The 20,306-nt window shown below is 44.9% G+C and overlaps 1 protein-coding gene across 1 annotated transcript in view; it reads left to right on the forward strand.

The window, feature by feature from the left end:
* The first annotated feature begins 377 nt into the window (after positions 1 to 377).
* Positions 378 to 20,306, forward strand: part of LOC117804084 (ectonucleotide pyrophosphatase/phosphodiesterase family member 7-like) — a 33,200-nt gene continuing 13,271 nt past the window's right edge. The window contains exons 1-2 of the mRNA XM_034669575.1: positions 378 to 627; positions 18,578 to 18,723. Coding sequence (XP_034525466.1) covers positions 378 to 627; positions 18,578 to 18,723 — 396 coding nt within the window. The remainder of the gene's footprint in view (positions 628 to 18,577; positions 18,724 to 20,306) is intronic.

The raw sequence follows: 20,306 nt of genomic DNA on the forward strand, positions 1-20,306 counted from the left end.
AAGGAAAGCACCAGTCTAGTTTGTTCCTCAAATCTTCACAATAGTGGAATTGATATTATAAAATTCCAAAATATTTCACATGGTTTGACTTTTTTTATCATGGTAAAGTATGCACAACATAAAATTTACCATTTTTGCCATTTTATAGTGTACAGTTCAGCGGCAATAAATGCATTCACAATGTTGTGCAACCATCACCACCATCCGTTCCCAGAACTTTTCATCATGTAAAACATGACATCTTGTTACACTCCAGGTGTTTCAATCCACAACAGAGCCCAGGCACAATTATCAATTTGGACTTTGTTCAACCACAGATAAAAACAGGAGAAAACGGGAGCAGGCCCATGAACTCTGTGAAGTGTGGTGCTCACGGCATGACGGGGCTCGGGGTCCTCACACTGCTGCTGCCCGTCCTGCTGGGCTGGGCCAGCTGCCATCCTGTCCCAGGGAGGAAGAACTTCAACAAGCTGCTGCTGATCTCCTTCGATGGCTTCCGCTGGAACTACGACCAGGATGTGGACACCCCCAACATGGACCGCCTGGCCCGGGAGGGCGTGAAGGCCAAGTACATCACACCACCCTTCGTGACAATGACCTCCCCATCCCACTTCACCACCATCTCTGGTAAGTTCTGCCCTGCAGCCAGTCCACCAATACTAATGGAACCCCCAGTGTCTGCCATTCCCTGAAATAGAGACCATTCTCAGTCACCTCTGTGGAGACTGAGGCAGTTCATGCAACTGGGAGAAGCACTAGCTTAAAATATTCTGGTTTTTAAAACCCTACTAGCTACAGGGCACCAGCATGCAGAATCAGGACCACAGCTGCAGCCTCTCTAGCCCCTGTTCCCTGCTCCCCAGGCCCACCCACCTTCCACCCTGCCTTACACACAGTGGCTGGTGATCTTTTCCAAAACTAAATCATTAAAATAACTTTATAAAAATAATAAAACATTAAACTTTAAAGAACTATATTAGATTAGAGAACTCCCTGTCTTATCATTGAAGAGTCGGAGGGACACCAATGCTCTTTGGGTCTTTTTTGGGGTTTTTTGGTTTTTAAAGATTTTTTTTTAAAGATTTTATTTATTTGACAGAGAGTGACAGCTAGTGAGAGAGGGAACACAAGCAGGGGGAGTGGGAGAGGAAGAAGCAGGCTTCCAGCGGAGGAGCCTGATGTGGGGCTCCATCCCATAATGCCGGGATCATGCCCTGAGCTGAAGGCAGACGCTTAACGACTGAGCCACCCAGGCGCCCCTGGTTTTTAAAGATTATATTTATTTATTTGAGGGGGAAAAGCATGAGCTGGGTGGAGGGGCAGAGGGAGAGGGAGAAGCAGACTCCCTGCTGAGCAGAGAGCCCGACATGAGGCTTGATCCTAGGACCCCGGGATCATGACCTGAGCTGAAGGTAGACAATTAACCAACTGAGCCCCCCAGGTGCCCCATCAATGTGTTCTTTGAAGAGAATTAAAATCTTATCTTTCTGTGGCCCAGAAAGTCCCATGACCTGGCCCCTGACCCGCGCTCTCCCAGCCTCACTCAACTCTCTTCCCCTCACAGGGTTCTTTCCAGATCATAAAGGCCACCTGCCAGTGTCTCCACCCAGCCCCCACCTGCCTCAGGGCCTTGCCCTTGCCAGTCTCCCCAGATCACCTGGAGCATGTAGTCCAAATGGGGAGGACACACATTAGACAAGTAAATACACTAACAGATCTCATTATAACTTGGAGAGGCACCGAGAAGGAAGAGGAGAGTTTCTCCAGAAGACAGCTAGGGCAAATTGACTTGAAATTGGAGGCAGGGAAAGGCTGCAATGGGACAGCTGAACTGAGAACTGAAAGAGACCTCAGGAGACAAAGAGGAAGGAAAAGTATTCCAGGCAGACGGAAGGGCATGTTCAAGGTCTCTGTGACAGGAAGGAACATGGTCGTTCCAGAATCCCAGTTGCCAAAATGCAAAGGATTTCACTATAGTAAGAATAAGAATAGTTTCCATTCCTCCAACATAGGCCTGAAGCCAGGCAGCATGTGCTAGGTGCTTTGGTTTCGATGTCTCCAGTACAACAAGACTGCAAAGCAAGTGTTGTCCTCATTTCACAGATGAGAAAACTAAAGCTCGGAAAGGCTCAATAACTCATCAGTCACTTGGCCAAGAAGTGGGCATTGGGAAAGCCAGGTCTGGAACAAGTGTGTTCCTGGCCACACAGAACTCGTTCCACCCAGCTATAAACCTGGGATCCACAGACCCTTCTCATGGGGTAGGGAGTGGTGTCTGACAGCATGAGCCTCGCCCCTACCCAGAGAAACACTCTCTTGGGGTCCAAGGCAGCTCCAGAAGCCTCTGAAATGATACACAAACTGCTGGTACCTTTTTCGGGGAGAGGGTTTTATCACTTCCATCAGACTCTCAAAGGGGCCCTTGAATCAGAAACTTAAAAAATAAAGCTGAACAACCACTCAGAGAGAGATTTGCTGAGAGAGATTTTCCTGCATGTAAACTCTTTGAGACACAAGTCATTTGGGAACTATTAGTCCCGGAAAACAGGAACTAAATAGCCCTTTTCTGGAGAAAGTGAATGCTACTTCCCCGTGGCATTAACTTCATAACACTTAAAAGACCTCCCATGGGCAGATTCTGGGTCCCTGAACACTGAGAATACGATGGGCACAAAATATTATAAGGCGTGCCCACCTTTTATTTATTCCCAGAAGGTTTTCAATGAGAAGACATAACCAGTAAGAGCAAATTTTAAAAATTATAAAATCACTGCAACTCCTCTCCTACATTCATTGCCAGTGGGGAATGGAAATGGGTACAATTTCAATGCAGGGTAACTTGGCAACAACCAATACAATCAGGACCATACAAATTTTCTTATTTGGCAATTCCACTTGTAGGACTTAATCCTAAAGATACATATCTGCTGGGTGGAAAACGATGTACAGTGTACATACGAAGTTATTCATTGCGTGGGCATTTGTAACCACAGGAAAAATAGAAACAACCTAATTATCCACCCAGAGGGGAATGGCTAAATAAAATACCAGACAGCCCTAGAATGGCATAATCTGTTACTTTTAAAAGGAAGAATGAGGTAGTTCTTTGTGCCCTGACAGGAAGCTATCTCCAAAATAGATTAAGTGACAAAAGCAAGATACAAAGAATGTGTGTATGTATGTGTTCATATAATATAAATGTATATATATGTGCATACAATTGCTTACAGATGTATAGAGGACCTCTGGATAAATAAACAAGAAATGGGTGATACTGGTTCCTCTAGGGAGGACAGGGGGTGGGAGACTTTGAACTGTACCCCCTGTGTACTTTTTAGATCTTAGACCATGTGAAATGTATTGCCTATAAATAACAAAATGCTATATACCAAATAATCTTTTTAATTCACCCACCGTGGAAAAAGCATGTTCCCTTGAACCCTCTGTTTATAAACAGACCTGCCATCTATTGAGCAGGTGAATATTCACTCTGCTTCAACTTTAAAAAATGTTTTTCAGCCCCAGCGCTACTGACATTTGGGACCAGGCTTTTCTCTCATGGGGTAGGGGGGGCATCCTGTGCACTGTGGAATGCTGACCAGCATCCCTGGCCTGTATACCCACTGCATGCCAGGTGCTCCCCCTCCTCCCAAAGTGACAATCAAAAATGTCTCCAGATATTGCCCAAAGTCTGCTGGGGGAGCCAACTGGCCCCCAGCTGAACACCCCTGCCTTGAGTTGTAGAACCTAATACCTGGCTTATGAAAATGCTAAGCAGGTACCATCATCATCAGATCCTTCAAATCTTGTTAAGATGTCAGGACAGCTACCCTCTTTAGGTGGGTAACTGGTGAGATATCTGACCTTCAAAGATGTACAAATCTTTTCTGGGACAGAGGTGGGATTCATATATACATATATATTTTTTTAAGATTTTATTTATTTATTTGACAGAGACAGCCAGCGAGAGAGGGAACACAAGCAGGGGGAGTGGGAGGAAGAAGCAGGCTCCCAGCAGAGGAGCCTGATGTGGGGCTCGATCCCAGAATGCCGGGATCACGCCTTGAGCCGAAGGCAGACGCTTAACGACTGTGCCACCCAGGCACCCCCAGAGGTGGGATTCAAATTCAGCCCTGGATGGTTACAGACACTGACTCCTCAATCCCTGCCCTCCAGCATGACTACGACCCACCAGTGTCTTTGATTCTAATTAAGCAATCATTCCAAACCCCTCTGAATGCTGTCCATCCTCAGAGCTTCTAGGAAACAAAATAAATCCTGAATATGTTGTATTAATGAAACAGAGGCCACCCCAGGCCCAATAAAACCCCCAGCATTTGTCTTCATGAGCTGGGCTCAAGCAGACCTCTGTCCAACTCCAATGTAGGAAAGAATCATCCATAATAGAAAAAATAATGGATAAAGTTCGTGCTGCCAGCACCCAAAGACCTCATCAGATTCCAAGGTGTAGGCCTGACACAAAACATGATAAAGGGGGCTCTCTTAGCTCAACAACTAATTAATTGCTGTTCTTATGAACACCTCTGGGCAATTTAACGGGGAAGAGAGGTGATGAGGAGGAATCTGCTGAACTGCTTCACATCTCAGCTGCAATATGACACACAGCTCCAACACAGGCTCAGGCCCAAGAAACCATGTGGCCACTCCCCTGAGCTTTCTAGACAGAGTTCAAGGGGCAAGGGCCAAGTGGTTTCAGGCAAGGATCAAGGCCAGGAGAAGCCATGTCCCAGGCACAAGGACCCATGAGCAAGCCTCCCTAAGACAGCCGACTTAGCCACCCAAGCTCAGGACTCTGGGCCTCCAAGAGCATCTGCTGCCCTCATCTGGGCAGCGGAGCCTCCTCATGGCTGTGTGCTGTCAGGTGTGTGGATATCTCAGCCCTCACCCCACAGCCAAGGTCACATGACCTTCATCAGCTTTCCCTGCTGCTGGTAAAGAAAGCCTTCCCGGAGAAGTTTTTTAGACGGTTTCCAACGTATTCATTCCTTCATTCAACAATTATTGTTTTAGCGTCTTTGTTGGGCCTGGCAGTGGGAACAGTGGCCAACTACACTTAAGTGTCTCCAAAGTCTTGCCACCTCCCAGGGATTGCCGCAAACACAGGCCCATGTCTCCTCTGTTCCCAGATCCCACAGATCTTTTGGGGGTATCGTTTCCCTTTCTCTGTAGCTCTGCCAGGGAGAAAGATGAAGAGCCCCTTCCTGTAGATCCTTCTGCCTTTTTGTTTCCTTTCTCTGACAGCTCAGGGAATCAGACAGGGGAATGTGTTCTCACTTGGCTATGTCCCCCCCAAAACCTTCTTCTGCACCCCAGCTCCTCTATGGCTCCCATAAGGGGCAGAGCTTAGGAAAAATACCCACTTTCCGTGCTTTCTCCCATGGCACTCTTTCCTTGAAGCAGGGAGGACAGAAGTCTTGAGCAAAAGACTCAGGGAGAGAGGATTTCTTAAAAACTGGCTATTTATTCAAAATATCCTATCTTATCACCTCTCCACGTGAGACAATCTTCGCATCCTTACAAAGAATGTGTATTTTTCCTCCAAGTATCGGCCCTCCCCGCACCACCTGCAAGAGGTGGAAGTGGGGCCCCTATCTAGGATCAAAGCTCCCAAGTGCAAAGCAAGCGCTGGCTCTGGGGAAACATTTTCCCTCCAGGTCCCCAAAACTGGGCACTGGGCAGGCCTGCATATTAATCAGATTCATCCCCTCCCCCATCAAATGAGCCATTACTTCCTCCAAGATAGTTTTCTTCTTCCCATCTGGCTTCATCACCCCCACGCCCAACATCCATCACACTCACACACACACACACACACACACACACACACACACACACACACAGGGGCTTGGCCACAGCACCTGGAAGCTTCTTAAAATAGAATGATGTATTAGTTTTCTATGGCTGCAGAACAAATTACCACAAACTTAACAACTTAGAACAACACCCATGTATTATTTCTCAGTTTCCATGGGACAGGAGTCAGCACCACTGAGCTGGGGCCTCTGCTCAGTGTGTCACAAAGCTGCAGTCAAAGTGTCAGCTGGGATGGGGTTCTCTCCCAAGCTCATGGAGTTGTTGGAAGAATCCATTTCCCTGCAGCTGTAGAACTCAGGGAAGCTTGCTCCTTTGAGGCTGCAAGAGGGGGTCTCTCTGCTCTAGATCCTCTTTTAAGAGCTCACCTGATTAAGTCAGGCCCACCCTGGGAAATATCCCTTTTGATTAACTCAAAATGAACTGATTAGGGTTCAAGAGATCTGCAAAATCTCTTCAACCTTTCCACTTTCTGTTGGTTAGAAGCAAGCCACAGGTCCCACCCATGCTCAAGGGAAAAGAATTATACCAGGCATATATATCAGGGACAAGAACCCTGGGGGCCATTTTGGAATTCTGCCTAGCACAAACAGGTCCTTGATGGAGCTCATATAAACAGAGAGTGAGCATCAGTCTTTGTATAAAGGCAAAAGGTAACAGGGGACATGCCCCAGAGTGAAGCTCCAGAAAGCCTACAGAATTGTGACTAACCCCTGAACCCTAGGGGGCAATGAATGTCCACGGAGGCTGGGCTCTCCAGTCACAGTATATCACCACATCAGTATTAGACCCTTTCTGTTACTTAGGCAAAAATGAGGAGGAAGGGAAAAAAATGAGCAGGAGGAGGACAAAGAGAAGGAGGTGAAGAAGAGGGAGGGGGATGAAGATCATTAATTTGAAAGTATTTATAGTATTTCCTAGGGCTGCCATAACAAAATACCACAAACTGGGCAGCTTAAAACAACAGAAATTTATGGAGTTCTGGCCTGGCTCAGTCAGTGGAACTTGTGAGTCTTGAGCTCAGGATTGTGAGTCCAAGCCTTACGTGGGGTGTAGAGATTACTTAAAAATGAAAAAATTTTTTAAATCTTTTTTAAAAAACAGAAATATGTTGTTTCACAGTTCTGGAGTCCAGAAGTCTAAAATCAAGGTGTTAATAGAGCTGCACTCCCTCTCAAATCTGTAGGGAATCCTTCCTTCTATTTTCCTCATTTCTTGTAGTTTGTTGGCAATCTCCGGCATTCCATGGCTTGTAGAGGTCACACTCCCATTCTCCAACCAATTCCACAGAACTCTCCCCGTGTCTCTGTTTTACATGACCATCTTCTCATAAGGGCACAGTCATTTGGATTAGGGGCCCACCCTGCTGCAGCATGACTTCATCTCTGTAGTGGCCCTTTTTCCAAATAAGATCCCATTCTGAGGTCCTGGGGCTTAGGACTTCAAGTATCTTTTTTGAGGAACACAATTCAGCCCACAACAGTACTATAAGACATAATTAATTGATAACTATAGGTATTAGTAATCCAGGTCCTCAAATTATGTCATCAGAATGATCAATCTCTCTCCTTTCCCTCTCCCTCTCCTTCTCTATTTCTAAGAGTGACCACAAAATTCCCAATATTGGCTCTCATTGGACTGATTTACTTCTCAAAACCAATCACTGTGGCCTGGGATGGGGGGTGGAACAATGCTGAACACCCAAGCTAAAACTACAGGTCCACCACCAGGGCAGGGTTAAGGGGGGGTGGCAAGCACCACACAAACCAAGTGGACTACAAGTCAGAGACTGGTGGGTTCTCAGTGGAAAATCAAGGACTGTTATCAGAGAAAAGAACAATGGAGGAAGGTCTGGCAGGGAGGGCTGAGGTCTACCTCACTAGCCTGATGGGGCTTCTGATGTGGGGATGGGGGTGTGCAGTCCAATGGCCCAGTACTCAGTCCCAAGAAATCAGACCTTCATCTGTGGGGCTGCTCACAAGGCCTGCGCTCCCTGTGGATTCAGTAACCACACGTGCAAACAGCCACCTTCCAGCATGGTCCCCCAGTCTCCCTGAACTGTCCCAATTCCCCTCAGATCTCACCAGAATGAAAAGCCATTCTCTGAGGGTTAACAGCTCATTCTGCTAGTTTAAATCACCCGATTCCTTCTCCCTCTCCTGAAGTCTGTACTTACTGCTCCATCACTGGTAATGACAGTGAACATTTTTGCAATCTCAGTTTTTATTGCAAAGTGATTGAGGACCAGGGAGCGTAACTTATGCTGCTGAAACTAAGGAAATCCCGCCAAGCAAGTGGTGGGTGGATAGGAAGTCTTATGGCAGCAGCATATATTTTTCTCCCCCAAAGGAACCTACTGAAAATAAGAAGCTATCACCACCATGTTTCAGACAAAGGCTATGGAAAACGTAAGCTGTGATATTATAATTAGACAATGTTAAATCTAGTAAAATAGATATAGATCAGAGGTGAAAAGGGGACTCTGGTAACTAGAGGATGGTCAAGAATAACAAAAGTGAGGTCATCTCTGCTCAACATTTTCTCCTTTCTTGAAAGGGTACTCAGTGATAGGCTCAAGCTCCCTACCAGACAGAAATTAAGTCTCTCCCAATTCCAGAATCCCACCAGGGCAACCCCAAACCAGAGCCATCACTTGTAACTGTATAGATTGTGTACAGCACAATTCTAGGGAGGTTATTTTCATGAATGCTGTGTGTGTGGTATCCCCTGGAGGTGCACAGGGCACAATTTGCACAAATGATCAGTTGCTTACATTCTATACCAAAATCAATCTATAAGACGTAAAAATTCCTTATAGATGTCTTAACTAGTCATGAATTCACCTCTCCTTTTTTTTTTCAAAGATTTTATTTATTTATGTGACAGAGAGACAGCCAGTGAGAGAGGGAACACAGCAGGGGAGTGGGAGAGGAAGAAGCAGGGTTCCAGCGGAGAAGCCCGATGTGGGACTTGATCCCGGAACGCCAGGATCATGCCCTGAGCCGAAGGCAGACGCTTAACGACTGCGCTACCTCTCCTCTACCTGAGGACAGGCGCCCCTCACCTCTCCTTCTACCTGAGACAGGAACAAAGGAAGCATGGCCAAATGTACTTGGATAATCTTTAAGACTAGGTCATGTTTCTCAATGTCTCACCACTGACATTTTGAGCCAAATCATTCTTTGTCTTAGGGTGGCTGTCCTGTGTGTTGTAGAGTGTTTAGCATCCCTGGCCTCTACTCATTAGATACCAGCAGCTCCCCTAGTTGTGATAACCAAAAATGTCTCCAGACATGGCCAAATAGTCCTTGGAGGGGTAAAATCACCCCCTAGTTGAGAACCTTTGGACTAGATGTATAATACACAAATCACATGTAAATCAGAGAGCCAAAGGCTACTCATGTGACACTCTAACCAGTGAAAAACACAGACTCTGAAAGAGTGAGGTAGGGAAAGGAAATTAAATCCCTGCTGCTGCTAACAATACAAGCCCAGCAGATGTTGCTGGAAACCTAGTTCGAAGATGCTATAAACCTGAATCAGTTCCCATCCTGCTTCCCCAGAAATAACTCTCCACTGAAACAGTCCTGGAAGTCAACAAAACCCCCAAAACATAGATGAACCAAGCAAAGGAAATCACAGATGGAGACAGAAAAGCTGTGCTTCCAATGCCAGTCATTTCCACAAGGAGGGAAAAAAGGACGTGATGAAAACAACTGAAAATAAGGAAGGCTGGAAAACCAAGATTATTTCCTAACTTGTCATTACGCTAATTTCCAACATGTAGAAAAATCAGATGATGTTTCAGGTCTACAGATTACACAGTAGAAAGTGTCAGCCCAAAACACCACAGCAACTGAGCAAAAAAACCATGACTGCTCCAAATCCCAAGGCCTTAAGAGAAGCTGGAACCATTTGAGACTGACAGCATGAGTATATTAGTTTCCCATGGCTGTTGTAACAAAGTACCATAAGCTGGATGGCTTAAAGCAACAGAATGTCTAGATGCCAGAAGCCCCAAATCAAGGTATCAGTGGGCCATGCACCCTCTACAGGTTCTAAGGGAGAATCTTTCCTTGCCTCTTTGGCTTCTGGTAGCTGCCAGCATTCCCTGATTTGTGGCCACACCATTTCAATATCTGCCTCCATGGTCACATTGCCGCCTCCTTTTCTGTCTGTGTCCTCTCTTCTTCTGCCCTTATAAAGACGTTTGCCTTTGGATTTAGTGCCAACATGGATAATCTCTCCATGTGATGATTTTCAGGATGATCTCTTCATGTCAAGATCCTTAACTTAATTACACCTGTGAAGACCTAGTTTCCAAATAAGGCAACATTCACAGGTTCTGGGAATAAGAATACAGACATACAATTTGGTGGGGGCCATCAATCAGCCCACTATATTGGTAAGAGGAGAAAATGAAGTGAGAAAAAAAACGCAGGGGACAGATTCCATTTCTGTGACAGTGGTCAGTAAGGCAGGACAAGGGTAGAACTAGGTGTTAACAGAGTTCCCAGATGAAACTCAAGTGCAGCCAGCTGCTTCCAGGTACTCAAAGAGAGAAAGTTCCTGTTTTTGACAGCAGATTAAAGGTAGAGGTGGAGAGTGTGAAAACCCATTCTCTGTTGGCCTAGTTCCTAAGGAATCGTGCCTCCGCCTGAGGGCCATTCTCAAGGCTTGTTCAAGGATAAAATGATTTATGGATGGCCATAATTAAAAAGCAATGTCAAAAAGAAGCAGCATCAGCATTTTGCATTTGCACTTACACATGAACAAGAGCAGTTTAGTAAAATGGACATGCTAGGGTTTTTTTTATATTCTCTGTCCAAAAAAGGGCTGCCATCATGAGTGCGAGTGTTGGAGACAAGCCTCAATTCTATAGCAGGAGTTGATAAGGTTTTAAATTTTGATTGGTTCACCTGTCCTCATTTCAAGTACTTTTGTTATGGGTCCAGTGGATTATCAATGGGTGGCACCCTGGGTGTGTAAACTTGGGTAAGTGTGGTTTTGAGCACCAGTGGGGGCTGTTTCCCATCAGTGTCTTGGCTGTGGTTCTCAGTGAGCTTGTCAGCTCAAGAATGGAACACTGGGTTGATTTAAGGTGGTTGGTTGACTTAATTTGGCAACTGTTATTCCTCAAGGATTTCATACTAGCTGGTTAACAAGACATTTTCTTCTTTGGCTTCGGGAATGTGAACTTAATGAATCACAAATCAGGAGGAAAATGAAGAAATGCTTATAATTTATATGGTAGATTAGTTTAAAGGAATTAGTGACATAGCAGTTCCTCAAATTATTGTTAAATAAATAAGTGCATTAAAGTGTGTCTATGCCCAAATGGACTATCTGTAAATATACACTGTTACACCTGAAAATTAGTAGGTAGGAACAGAGCAAATGTTTGGAGCAGAGGGGAAAGAATGCCCTTACTGAGTTATTAAGGTAAGTCATGGTTTCTTTTAATCCACTAAAATATCATTTTTCCCAAATTGACTTTGGACTAAATCGGGTTCTGTTTCCTACTTGTTCAGATCATACCTGGCCATCTGCAAAGGGGGCAGAGGTAAGAGGGAGTTTGTTCAATTAAATTCAACAAACATTTGTTGAATGTCTAATAAGGGTAAAGCCCTATGCTTTGTGCCAGGGAGATACCAGAATAAATGAGGCATAGCCCTACTCTTAGGAAGCTTGTAAACTAATGGGAAAAAAAGTATTTGTAGGCAATCATCCGAAATTCAAGAGGAAATGAGATGGATGCTAAGTGGAAAGTATAAGCAGGATGGAATGGCATGAGCGCCATGTGTGCCCAGTTCCAAAGACACTCCCTGACAGCCCGCAGCAATGCTGCACAGGCACTTCTTGTATGATCTGTAGGCCCATGAAGGTTTGCCTCTAGAGAGGTCTAATCTAGGTCTAGGGTCTAAATCAGGTCAGTCCTGACCTTAGGATCAGGGAATAAAAGGAGTGGTTTTCATCTATTAGAAGCCAAGGAATAGCCCAGAACACTGGCAAAAACTGAAAATTTGCAAGTTCTAGAGCAGGGTTTCTGGGCCAAGAATCCAGGACTGAGATGAGGAGAAAAAGCAAGTCACGAACCATCTCACCCACTTTTTCATCATCATAATCAAAAATGGAAAGACCTTCAGCAGTCTTACCGGGGAGATGCCAGACCCTATTTTAGTTCAAATTTTCGAACTAATCTCTCAAGCCACCTAACAATGGCCAAAATAGTGGTTTGTCCACAACAACATAACTGAACAATACCGTTCACTTATTTCCAAATGCATATCACGTGAGAAGTTTAGGTCATTAACAAAAAAACACTAAGCAAACTCAGGCTACATAATCCTTTCAGCGAGGTAACTGACCATGGATACAACTGGGACAGGACATTATAAAACCACCTCTATCTACTTCTGCCCAGGCAGTGAACTGCTTAGTTTTAACAGTTAAAAATCATGGCAGATACAGCTGACACCTGAACAGTATGGGAGTTAATGGTGGTGAAGCCCCACACAGTTGAAAATCCATGTATAACTTTTGACTCCCCAGAAATTTAACCACTGATAGCCTATCATTGGCAAGAAGCCTTACCGATAACATGGACGATTTATACATATTTTATGTATTATAGTTTTTAATCTTACAATAAAGTAAACCAGACAAAAGAAAATGTTACTAAGAAAATCATAAGGAAGAGAAAATACATTAACAGTACTGTAGTGTATTTATCAAGAACAATCTGTTGTATAAGTGGACCCACACAATTCAAGCCCATGTTGTTCACGGTTGGACTGCATTTGCCCTTGCCTTCTACCAGGCTCCAGTATCACTTCCTCCATACAGCCTTCCCTGATCTCCTCTTTTCTGTGTTCCCACTTCACTTTGTTGTTGCATCTATTGGAGCGTTGAGCACCAGCTATGTCAGGGAGCAACAGATGTAAAACACAGAAATCCTTTCATGGTAGCTCAAGGGAAAGGACTGCCCTGCAAGGCTCTAACAGGCAAAGTCAGCCAAGGGAACCAAATGAGAGACAATCAGAGAAAATGGAAAATGGAATTAGAGAGACCAGACCTTATGTTTCTGGCTCTCAGAAGCCTAGTGTCCTTCTAATCAGCCCCAGGAACTCTCCCGTCTCTGCTTTACTCACTCACAACCAGCTCTCTCTTTTTGCTCATGGCCCATCATGGTAGGCTGCTCAGAGCCCACCACCAGCTGACTAGTTACAGCATCTCCTGGTTTACGTCTTGAGAGAGAGAATTGGGTTTCTCACCAACCAATTAAATGTGGGGAGGAGATGCCACATGGTACAAATATGGTGCCTAGACCTGCCTCTCATCAAGGCCTACAAGTAGGGGAACTCTAAGAGAAGGTGCCTGTGAACATTGCAGGCACCCCAGAACACGCTCACTCTTTAACTCTCTCTCCCCTGTCCCCTAGACTGTAAATGCCATGGGACAATCAAGGATAATACTCGGCTCAAAATGTTTGAGAAAGAGAGGATTTGGATCAAACACTGGACTTGATGGTTTCCTCAATTCATCCTGCAAGTATTTGAGAAATAAATAAATGTCAGTCTCTGAGAATCAAGAGAAAGGAGCTGAATCTAGCTGGGTTGGTTCCCACACCTGAAAGGCTTGGTTGGGTGAATTTACCTGCACCTTGCCATAAGTGGCATGGTGTAGGAGTAGGCATCGTACCCGGATTAAAGCATAATTAGCAAGCAGCAGGAATCACATTCTCTAGGAGACCTCATCCTACTTCCTGTTTAACTTGCATAACTACCAACATCGCAGACATTGAAATGACATGGATGACAGATTCTCAGAATGGATAAAGCCAGAAAGGCCCTTGGAAATCATTAAGCCTCTCATTTTAGGGCACCTGGGTGGCTCAGTGAGTTAAGCATCTGCCTTCAGCTCAGGTCATGATCCCAGAGTCCTGGGATTGAATCCCGTGTCAGACTCCCTCCTCAGCTAGGAGCCTGCTTCTCCCTCAGCCTGTTGCTCCCCCTGCTTGTGTGCTCTCTTTCTCTCTCTCTGTCTAATAAATAAATAAATAAAATATAAAAAAAAAAAACCTCTTACTTTACAGAGGGGAAAACTAAGTCCCAGGGAAAGAGAAAGTGCTTACAAGAGCCAAAACCAAACCCAGATGTCCCGCCTCTGAAAGCAGCCCCTCTTCTGTAGCATCATACCATAGTGAAGACAGCGTCATCTGACCCAAGTGAAACCAGTTCCTTTGCATCTACTGGAACTCCAGGGATGGTCAACAGTGTTCCCCTCACGCAGCTTTTCCAGCCCAGTCCCTGATTGTGTCCAGAGATGAAAATGCAATTTTAGTAAAACTGATTGCCACTCACTGTAGCTGTTCATTTCTTAGCTTTCCTCCTCCTCTGCCTTGTTCTGCCCATATTCCAGAACTGGCCCTTAAGCAGGATAAAGAGACTTGAGCAGCAGGAAAGAGGAACCAAAGGGGCAGTGGAAATTTCTGCTGGGGGACGCCTGGGTGGCGCAGTCGTTAAGCGTCTGCCTTTGGCTCAGGGCGTGATCCTGGTGTTCTGGGATCAAGCCCCACATGAGGCTCCTCCGCTGGGAGCCTGCTTCTTCCTCTCCCACTCCCCCTGCTTGTGTTCCCTCTCTCGCTGGCTGTCTCTGTCAAATAAATAAATAAAAAATCTTTAAAAAAACAAAAAGAAAGAAAGAAAGAAATTTCTGCTGGGTCATTAGTGGTCCCCAGCTGCTGGCTGGATTTAGAACATACCTTTAAGTGTCAGGGTGGAAATAACCCAAACACCGTGGAGACAGTTTCCTTTGTGCAATTACTGGGACTAGCCATGCCACAGAATAGAAGGGCCATGCTCCCTGAACTCATTTTAGGTTAGGTGTTTGGAACTTGGGTAACATCTCTTTGAGGGGAAAACGGATTCCATGATTGGTTCCCAGGCTTGTCTACTTAACGGATACTATAATTGACCTCTGGGTCCCAGAGCCTGGAAGCCAGAATCATTAAAGTCCAGGAGGGGGAAGTTTCTGTGTCCGTGGCATCCGCTGCTTCCTCCAATCCCTCCTCCACATCCTCCCAGTGGCTTTGGGCCCCCGAGCTTCCCCAGATAATGGAGCACTCCAGGTTTTGACAGCGGCCTGCCCTCCCTTTGGTCCTTCAGGGAAGCTGCTATCAACCCAGATTTTGGAGTAATGGGCACTCTGCTAGAACTAATCCACATGCATGTGTAAATGACTAACAGCCCCTGAACTAGTGGTTCTGACATGTCAGTGGGACATCTCAGTGGACACTAGAAACACCAGGAGAGCTTATGAAAATGCAGGCTCCCAGACCCCACCTTAGAGGTGTGGATTCAGCAATGGCTGGAGTGGACACCAGGGAATTTGTGACGGTTTTTTGTTTGGTTGCTTTTTCTTTTTTTAATTTATTTGAGAGAGAGAGAGAGCGAGAGAGCGAGCAAGCATGAACAGGGGGGAGGGGCAGAGGGAGAAGCAGACTCCCTGCTGAGCAGGGAGCCCCACTCAGGCTCGATCCCAGCTCTCTGGGATCATGACCTGAGCCAAAGGCAGACGCTTAATGACTGAGCCACCCAGGCACCCCCGAAGGCAGATGTTTAACCAAATGAGCTGCCCAGGTTCCCTGGGAATTTGGGGGGGGTTAAGGTTTTTTTATTTATTTGAGAAAGAAACAGAGAGAGCACAGAGGGAGAGTGAGAGGGAGAAGCAGACTTCCTGCTAAGCAGAGAACTGGATGCAGGGCTCCATCCCAGGACCCTGAGATCATGACCTGAGCCAAAGGCAGATGCTTAACCGACTGAGCCATCCAGGCACCCCAGGAATTTATGTTTTTTAACAAGGAGTTCAACTGATTCTGAGGTTGTTGGTATAAAATACCACGGATAAATACTAGACTAGATGAAGTGGAAGGTGTTTGTAATTCCAGGGTGATTTGCTCTTTACTGGGCAGGAAGCATCACACAGAACAGAATCCAGGATTTGCAGGCAAAAACAAAATCAAAAAGCCAAGGCAAAAGCAAGCTACTCCCTGGGTGAATTGTCTCTGTGTTTCCATTTCATCTACTGTGATATGGCATGGCTCAGCCATGAGAAAGCTCAGACACTATAACAAGGAGACAATTTGTTATAGATTTCAAAAGGCTTCTATTACTCATTCTTGAGGCTTGAAAAGTTCTTGCCCACTTGGCCCCTACCTATCTGTAACAAAGTACTCTCACTTGTGGCATTTGACACCCCCCCCCATGACATGCAGTAGAGTAGAGAAATTAAGAGCCCAGGTTGTAATGCTCAACACCATCAGTCATTCCGGAAATGCGTGTCAAACCCAATGAGATGCTATTGCCATGGCTATAATCAAAAACAGGAAAATAATAAGTGTTGGTGAGGACGTAGAGAAACTGGAACTCCTACACGCTGCTGATGGGACTGCAAAATGGCACAGCCACTATGGAAAATAGTCTGGCAGTTCCTCAAAAACTTAAACACAGAGTCATCATATGACCCAGCAATTCTACTCTGAGGTGTATACCCAAAAGAACTGAAAACTGACACTTATACATGAATGCTCATAGCAGCATTATTCACAGTAGACAAACAACCTAGAAACAACCTAAATGTCCACCAACTGATGGATGATAAACAAATTCTGGGCTGTTTGTACAATGAATATTATTCAGCCATAAAAAGGAATGAAGTACAGATACATGCTACAACATAGATGAACCTAGAAAACATGAAGCTGAGTAAAAGAAACCAGACACTGGGGTGCCTGGGTGGCACAGCGGTTAAGCGTCTGCCTTCAGCTCAGGGAGTGATCCCGGAGTTATGGGATCGAGCCCCACATCAGGCTCCTCTGCTATGAGCCTGCTTCTTCCTCTCCCACTCCCCCTGCTTGTGTTCCCTCTCTCGCTGGCTATCTCTATCTCTGTCAACTAAATAAAAATAAAATCTTTAAAAAAAAAAAAAGAAACCAGACACAAAAGGTCACATATTGTAAGATTTCATCTCTATGAAATGTCCAGAACAGGTAAAACTATAGAGACAGAAAGCAGATTAGATGTCAGTAGGAGATGGGGGAATGGAGGACTTGGAAGTGACTGCTAATGGGAATAGTCTCCTTTTGGGGTGATGAATATGCCCTGGAACTAGAAAGAGCTGATTATTGCACAACATTGTGACTATACTAAATGCTACTGAATTGTACACTTTAAAATGTTAATGGTTAATTTTATGTTATGCGAATTTCACCTATTAAAAAAAAAAAAAGCATGGGCTGTAACAAAGCCTCCTGAGTTAAAGCCCAGTTTTGGTACATGATCTTGAGCAAACTTTGTGCCTGTTTCCTTAAAGGGGGAAATCTCTAAAAGAGGGGCTATTATAGTAGCCACTTGCAGGACTGTTGGGAGCATTAGATGAGTTAATGTCCCTACAAACTTAGGAAAGGTGTTGGCTTATGACATGACAGTAAATATGTGCCATGATTTCATCGCACAAACCCTACCTGCTATTATTCAGGCAACCAAGGCCAGGCAGGTTAGGGGTTTGTTCAAGTTCATACAGCATGTTCAAAAGCCAAGTCGGGGTTGGTACCCAGCTCTCTTGGACTCTAGATCCATGCTTCCCCTGATGACCACCCAATTTGATCCCTGACCAGGAATCTTGACCCCAAAGCCCCAATCTCTGACAGCAGCACAACTTCTTTCCAGTGCCCCCAAGCATGGTCTACCTACAAGGCAGAAACAAAAAAGCAACAACTGTTCTTGCTTCTTCCCAGCTGAAAGCCTTGGCCATCTTAGGGGGACTTTACCCACCAGCAATGACTCTGAGCCAGTGGAGAGCTTTCCCTTCTTGGTTCCCATAACCATCCAGTTCTAGTCACAGAATGTCCTGCCTTGATTTAATTTGGAAACAGAAGAAATCACCACTATCTTATTATAATCAGTAGGGTTACCCAGAGGATTCTGTCCCAGCAGGTAAGGAAGTGGACTCAGCTGTCCCCTTGGATCTTTGGTTCACTCTTTAGACTTCCCCCCAGTACGCACTCCCCTTTTCCCTGGTACAATGTAAGATCACAGGTTTTTTCTATATCTGGTTCAATTCTTACGTTTTCAAGAATAATCTAGCTTAATCACATTCCCCAACATCTGCCTTCCTTCTTTAAGTAGGGAGAAATGAGTCTATACCCACTTATGTCTAGAAATCCTTCCTGATTTCATTGTTTTCCTCAAACAGCATGGGAGTCCTAGGAAAAACCATGGGATGTTTGCCAAGAATTGGGCCCACTGGAAATTCAATATTGAATCAGATCATCACAAGCAGAACATTAGGAAAATCATCCCACAGGAAATGTTCAAATTCCAGGCTCTTACCTTCTGGACACAGAATAACCCAAGTAACCTGGCCTCCCCATGCCCTGCCTTCCCTCCCATATCAGATTCTACAGCCAACCCCAGCTTCCTCCAGGACTGTGAGGACTCTTCCAGGGAGCAGATCCAATCTGGCAGTTGTGAGATGCAATTAACCCTTCTGTTATGCCTACCAATGTTTGTACCTTGAGAAAACCAAGTCTGAATGAAGCCCCAGGGTAGCCACCCAGGGCAACAATCCTCCAGAAGAAGTAGGCCAACCAGAAGGATATTGGGGGAGGTCTTAAGATCACTTTGATACCCCTGGCAGTATCCATTCATAGAACTTATCAATACCTTCCCTCCTTCATTCCCAAGGTCGCTGGATTGAAGATCACGGAGTTATTCACAACATGATGTTTGACACAGAGACTAAATGGAAGTTCTCCTTCAAAACTACACAGAACAAGACTGAGTGGTGGGACAATGGTGTTCTCCCCCTCTGGATCACAGCCCAGAGACAGGTACTATCAGAAACCCTGGGTTGGCTTCCAGGACATCGCCTCTCTTTCCTAAGCATGTGGGATGGGGGTTAGAAGCTGTGACCTTGAGAAAGTGATTTAACTTCTCTAAACATGTTTCCCTAAATGTGTAATGGGAATAATGATAATGTGCTAGGTAACAGATTTGATGTAAGTATTAAATGAAATATGCATTTAGCCATTATCGATGGATGAGTCTCTATGAGGGCAGAGTCTGGCTTAATCATGGTTGTACCTCCAGGGTTCACCATAGGGTCTGAACTGAGCAGCTCTTTCACAAATATTTGTTTATACATTTGCCTCAGACTTAAGCATAAAAGCCCTTAAGAATGAAGTTGACCATTTAATGAATCTTCAGACCATGAAATGCTCTGAGAACATTCACTTGAAAGGATTCCAGTGGCCTTTTATTATTCCTTCAAAAAGGCAGAAATCAGAGCTTCAGGTTTAAGTCCCAGCCCCAAAGCTGCTGTCAGCTTTGTATTTTCTTTTCTATTATTTTTTAAAATTTTACTTATTTATTTGACAGAGAGAGAGACACAGTCAGCAAGAGAGGGAACACAAGCAGGGGGAGTGGAAGAGGAAGAAGCAGGCTCCCAGCAGAACAGGGAGCCTGACGTGGGACTCGATCCCAGGACCCCGGGATCACTCCCTGGGCCTAAGGCAGACACTTAACGACTGAGCCACCCAGGCGCCCAGCTTTGTATTTTCTTAATCAACTTTCACAGTCATCACTTCAGAGTAGAACCTTCTCCTTGTCTTCCCCAAGACACCAACCTTTGCTCCAAAGATCCCCTGGGCACTGGAGCTTCATCTCTGTGCTCCAACATACACTGGGTGTGTCATGCTGCAAGGTGGTGCTGCTGCAGCTCAGAATGCAGACTGTGGACTTAGACTCCTGGAGCAGAATCTGGCCAGCTCCACCTTTCTCCAGTTGCTTTACCTTGGGCAAAACACTCCTTTCTGTGCTTGATTTGCCTTACCCATAAAATGAGAATTATCAGAGTCCCTACTTCTTAACTGAGATAATGCATGTAACATGCTGAAACTAAATATTCAAAAACTATTAGTCTTTAAAGGAGACTGAATCATTTAGCACTTCAGCTAGTCACTACAGCTCTAAGTCAGAACTATTCAATGGAACTTTCTTTGATGATGGACATGTTCTGTGCACTGTCCAACATGGATACCACTAGCCACATGTGGTTATTGAGCCCTTGAAATGTGACTAGTGAGACTAAGGAACCAAAATTTTAATTGCATCTAATTTTTATTAATTTCAATTTAAATCTAAATACCACGTGTGGTTAAGGGCTACCATATTGGACAACATAACTTTAAATGAATCAGAGGGGTTGTCAATGACTCTACCTCAGCTTTGTTTTTCCCTTAACTGTTGGGCTCTAGATTCCTTCCTCTTCTGTCACATTATTTTTAACTTTGAGGCAGAAACCATGCAAATAAATTCTGTCCCCTCAAGGAAATAACATTCATAACACCTTCTATGTGCCTAGTACTGATTTAAGTGTTTTAAATTTATTAATTTATACCAGTTCTTAGGTGGG

The sequence above is a fragment of the Ailuropoda melanoleuca genome, chromosome 10 (assembly GCF_002007445.2).
Source record: "Ailuropoda melanoleuca isolate Jingjing chromosome 10, ASM200744v2, whole genome shotgun sequence".
Classification (NCBI taxonomy): domain Eukaryota; kingdom Metazoa; phylum Chordata; class Mammalia; order Carnivora; family Ursidae; genus Ailuropoda; species Ailuropoda melanoleuca.